This window comes from Theobroma cacao, chromosome 2 (assembly GCF_000208745.1).
Source record: "Theobroma cacao cultivar B97-61/B2 chromosome 2, Criollo_cocoa_genome_V2, whole genome shotgun sequence".
In the NCBI taxonomy this organism is placed as follows: Eukaryota; Viridiplantae; Streptophyta; class Magnoliopsida; order Malvales; family Malvaceae; genus Theobroma; species Theobroma cacao.
Window position 1 is genome coordinate 32,101,966 of NC_030851.1, and position 5,773 is coordinate 32,107,738.

The 5,773-nt window shown below is 30.5% G+C and overlaps 1 protein-coding gene across 1 annotated transcript; it reads left to right on the plus strand.

Moving 5' to 3' along the window:
- LOC18609462 (transcription factor WER) lies at window positions 641–4,002 on the plus strand. The gene is made up of 3 exons (XM_007044582.2): window positions 641–1,004; window positions 1,125–1,254; window positions 3,475–4,002. Exons 1-3 carry the CDS (start codon window positions 881–883, stop codon window positions 3,851–3,853), a joined length of 633 nt encoding a protein of 210 aa, XP_007044644.2. The 5' UTR covers window positions 641–880; the 3' UTR covers window positions 3,854–4,002.

Here is a 5,773-nt window from a genome sequence, read left to right on the forward strand (position 1 = left end):
TTGATTCAATCCATAAACACTATAAAAATTTTCAATCTTTTTGAGGTAATTTTCCATTGAAAAAAAATGAATTTCAACATGGAAGAATCTATAAAAAAATCCATTGCTGAAAACATAATCGGTAATGCGATGGTCAAAAAATTTAAAAATTTATCACTAAAGTTTTGAATTTTGAAAAGAAAATAATTGAAAATTTGGTTTGATCTGTAAAAAAATTGTAGCATCAATTTTATGGGTAATTACCAAAGCAATTTTCCCGATAATTTCATATTTACCAATGAAATTCCTCAAAGGATTACCGATGGAATTTTTTAAAGAAATATATTAGTATTTCTGTCTAAAAAGTTGCAAAATATGTCATAAATGGTCTGTTTTCCCATCTCAATCCACAATTTACATCCACAATTCAAATGGTAAATGCCATATCAGTGTTTATTTTTGGATCAAGACTAGTAATTTTCAAAAGTACATAGACTTAATTTGCAAACAAAAAAAAAAGTAGAGAGATTAAATCAAATTAGCATGAGGACTAATTTGACCTTTGCATAAAAAATATTACTGGCAGTGACTGCCTTAATGAGTTGCTGTCTTGTGTTCCTAACCTACTGTATCCCCAGACCCTGTCTTTCTCCATGAGAGCCGTTGCCATTTCGGCTTGAAGCCTTGAACAGCTCTGGCCCATGGGCGAGCTATCTTGTTCTATAAATACTCCCATTAGTTAGTAGAATAAACTAGATTACAAGCTCCACAGTCAGTCATCGCCCTGCAAGCATAGCAACTGAAAAACATATCAAAGATCAGACTTCAGGGGGCATAGGACTTAGCCTTACCAAGAGCCAAAACTAAAAACCCAGTTTGCACTTTGCGAAGAAAAAGGAAAATGAAGGGATTAGAGAATGAACATTATAGAAAAGGCCTATGGACAGAGGAGGAGGACAAAATTTTGTCCGACTATATAAGAGTGCACGGGAGAGGCCACTGGAACCGCATCTCTAAGGTGACAGGTAAGGAGATTTTGCGTAGAAATTAGAGATTTGTTAACGTCTTTGTCATTTGAATTTTACTTAAGTTCCCTATAGTAATATTCTAAAGAATGGGTATCAATTATCGGGGTTTATGAGCAGCTTTGAAGAGGTGCGGGAAGAGCTGCAGGTTACGGTGGCTGAATTATCTGAACCCCGATATCAAGCTTGGTCACTTTTCAGAGGAAGAAGATGACCTTATTGTCAGACTCCACAACCTTCTTGGAAACAGGTTCTTTCTTGTAATTCTCGTCTGATTAATTTCTCTCACATATATCTGTCAAGTGTTATCAGAGCTATGCTGGATGAGAAGAGGTCCTTCTTCTCCGAAAGCAGGATCAAGCAAATAGTTCTTTTTTCTCTCTATGAAATCTGGTTTCAAGGTTAAAAAACCGTGTCATGTTTCACTAAAGTTAATGGTCAGCCTTAGGTTCATTCAATCATTGTATCAAACACTAGCTTTTTAAAGCATATATATGATCATGATCAGAGGGAAAATGTATTGAATTTCAGAATTTACAGAGAGAAGAAAATAACCAAACTTCTGCTAACAACAACGTACGTTTTCTTGGTATTTGAAGCGTTGGGTCACTTCTAAAGTAAATATATATAAAACAAACAGACTTCTGCATATCAACAGTAGGAGTGTTGTACTAGTTGATTTTAATGCACGCCCTTTATGATCAGAGAGAGAGAGGACGATGTCAACTGCTCGGTAGCCAAAATATAAACGACTGCAATGAAAAACAAATAGATAAATCCAAACAAGAACAGGACATAGCTACTAATAAGAGTTTTTTTTTAAATGGACTCCATGCATAAGGTTTTTTTGACAATAAATTTTTTTATAATTTTAATTATTTTTAGTCAAAAGAATTAAAATTTAGACAAAATTACCCTTAATGAAATCGACCCATTTATTTGGTTCCGTGTCTCAATCCGAAACCTATTAACGGGTCAAGTATGTTTAGATCTACGCCTCAAACCGACTCATATTCTTTGAACTTTTCTCAACAGACTATTCATCTCTAGAGTATTCCTTACCAGAAAGAAAAACGTTTAAGTATTTTGAACATTTTAGAGTAGTTTTTTATACACGAAAAAAACCTGTGAGCGTTTTGAGCATTTTTAAGCATTTTGAAATGATTTTTGATATATGAAGAAAAATTTTTGAACATTTTGAGCATTCTTTGTCAAGTAAGCATATTCGTTAATTATGTTATTAAATGAAATATGGTGTATCATTTTAAGTTGTTGATGTTGTTAAGTGGAATTCAGTAGTTTTGGTAATTTTTTAAAATTACGTGACTAGTTTTTAGACATTATGTGATTGACTTTGAGCATTACGTGACTGACTTGAGACATTGCATGACTAGTTTTTTATAAGGCATTGCGTGACTTGTTAGTAAGGCATTGCGTGACTTGTTGTAAGGCATTGTGTGTTTTAGGCATTACTTAAAAATCAGTCACGCAATGCCTAAAAACTAGTCACGCAATGCCTAAAACCAATCACGTAATGCCTTAAAACCAATCACGCAGTGATTAAGTCACATAATGCCTAAAAATCAGTCTCGCAATACTTAAAAACTAGTTAATCAATTTCAACTTCTTAACTTTGGGTTTCTATGAATAAACCAATAAATTCAAGAACCTAAAACGCATACTTTTTTTTTTTTGCTAAGCCATGAAATTGTGCATTTCATAAAAGATAGCTTACAAAACTCCATAACCCTCCAAAGTAAGACAAAATAAATCCTATCAAGAGGGCCTTGCTCACTCCTTTTATGCAAAAATAAAATATACTCCTTTTACAAAATATTCCTTGAACAATTTCAATTCAAAATCTCATTAAAAAAACTAAAATCCCCAGCAAACATACTTAACAATCATCCTAATCCCAAACACAACAAAATCGTGAACCATCATAAAACCCATCAAATATACTTTAGCTATTTCTTCTCCCTAAGCCCATCACCTTAACCAATCTGATCCAACTTATCAACACAAGCATCTCCATCGCAACACATGTTTCCAAGCAAGTCATCACCAGAAAGCATCCAATTACCAAATTCATCATGCTACCTACAATCACCATAGAGGAGCAAAATCGCTGTTCATCGTCCTTGAAACCCCAAGATCCACCATAAAAAAAATAAAACAAAATAAAAAAAAGTTTGATGTCATCTCTGGATGGCGATATAGATAGTATTTGACTAGAGAGAGAAATCGAGATTTAATTTTAAAATTTGTCTGGATGGTGAGATAGAGAAAACTGAAATCATTTTAACTTGTCTGAAATTGTTTAAAGGGTATTATTGTCAACTCATGCCAAAAATTGGCTAAAAATAGTTAAAATTATAAAAAATGATATTTTTGAATTTAGCTTATGAGAAAGGTTATTTCTCACAATTTTCTCTACTAATAAATGCTGCTTACCAACATTTTTTTCTAGGTGGTCTCTTATAGCTAGGCGAGTCCCTGGAAGAACCGACAACCAAGTGAAGAATCACTGGAACACTCATCTTTGCAAGAAACTAGGCATTAAAAAACCAAGGGGAAAAGCTGTATGCTCTATCAGAAAAATTTCTTCTCCAACAGATGAGACTAAAACAGTATCAACTGACAACTTCAACTTTAAGCCTCTTCAAAGTAGCCGGATCACCATGAGTGTAGATTGCCCTATAAATACTAGTGAGACTTCTAATCATGGCGTTGAAACTCATCAGTTCATCGATGATCAGCATTGCATTCAATCTTTTTTGTCTGCTGGTAATAGTTTCAAAGTGAATAGCCCTGGATTTTTGGAATTTCTAGATGGGTTTTTCTGTTGATGTAATCTAACAAACCACTAGGCTTTCTTTTTTTTTTTAATCGTCAAACAAATTAAAAAACTTATATATGCTATGTTTCTAGCATTTCTATCTTTTATCTGCTCTGGTTTTTCTCTACTTAATAACTAGAAACTGAAAATTATATGTTGCATCTAGCCCCAGAACTGTATTCAGGGTCATCCGAAGTCCAAACTATGTGTTGAATCATGTGTAATTGCTTAGTATACACTTTCGATTTGAGGTAGTGAAAATTAAGAACACTACTTGCTTATAATGTAATTGTAAGACTTAAGTAATGAACTCTTTTTCTAGTACAAGGGGAGCACTGAGGTTTGAATTTTAAAGATTTCTATCCAAATCCCAACCTTCCCTTATTACTTGAGCTCTTCATTAAGTTAGAATCGAGTCAAATATTCAAGTGCAAGTAAAGACTTTGAATTTGTTGACATCCTATATAAGGATGGCAATGAGTACCCTATTACAAGATACTTGTGGATACCCGATTCAGTTATATAGAGTTAAGGTACCCTATAATCGGGTTTAAGATAGGTTAGGGTAGTGATTTCACTACCTGTATCGAGTTTGGGTACTACCTCTTGGATACCTATTACCCGAATCTTATTATCATTTATAAATATTTTATTATTATTTCAATAATTAAATTAAAAATATACAAATTTTACCAACTTTACAAGCAATTCTTTCTGTTAAAAACTAACAAATATATGAAAAGTACGGTTACTCTAATTATTAATTTGATGACATTAATATATTTAAATTAAAAAATTAAAAAATTATTAATTATGCTTAAATAATATGAATATCTTATCATATTATAAAGGAATATAATTACTATTATATATATACTTTTAATATAAATATATTTACTACCTATTTTATGTTAACATTACAAAAATTATAACTTACAAAATTATTAATTATAATATTTATACCATTATTTGTATAAACTTAGAATATATATATATATACACTTAAAGAGAACTTTTGAGATTAGAATAATTTTGGAACCTAACTATATTTTTAATTTCATGAAATTAAGGACAAATCCATATAGTTAATTAAATTAATTCATGAAACTATAATTATTAATTAACTTGTAATGTCTTTTAATATATATAGTTTATATATTATGTTAATTTATAAGAAATATAATTTCTATTATATATATACTTAAATATTTTTAGTATAAATATATTTACTTTCTATTTTTTTTAATATTACAAAAATTATAAGTTATAAAATTATTAATTATAATATATGTACCTTTATTTATATAAACTTATAATATATAAACCTAAAGAGAAGTTGTGAGATTATAATAGTTTTGAAACCTAGTTATTTTTTAAAATTTTCATGTAATTAAGGGCAAACCCATATAGTTAATTAAATTAATTTATGAAACTATTATTATTAATTAACTTGTAATGTCTTTTAATATATATGCTTTATATATATATTAGGTTCATTTATAAGAAATATAATTAATATTATATATATATATTAAAACACTTTTAATATATATATTGCAACGACCTCTCCCCGGTCGCTGCCGGCGTTCAAGACTTCCTGAAAAGACCAGTCAAGTCTCGAACAAGCCTGTCTAGAATTTGCTCGTTAATCCATTACATTCAATCACCATATAATATTGATACTTTCATATACTAACTTGAACCATAAATATAAAAATCAATACAAACTTTTTCCTTTTTATTCGTAAGTATATGTATTAAAATCTATAATCTCCAAATTAATGCTTATATAAAAATTTAAAATTTGTTTACAACTTAATAAATAAAATGCTACAACTTGACCTCTAACAGCGAAGCGACTCGGAATAAAATGCTAGGAGATGCCTTTACCTATTCACAGTGGACCGAATACGTCACTGACTACATGCTA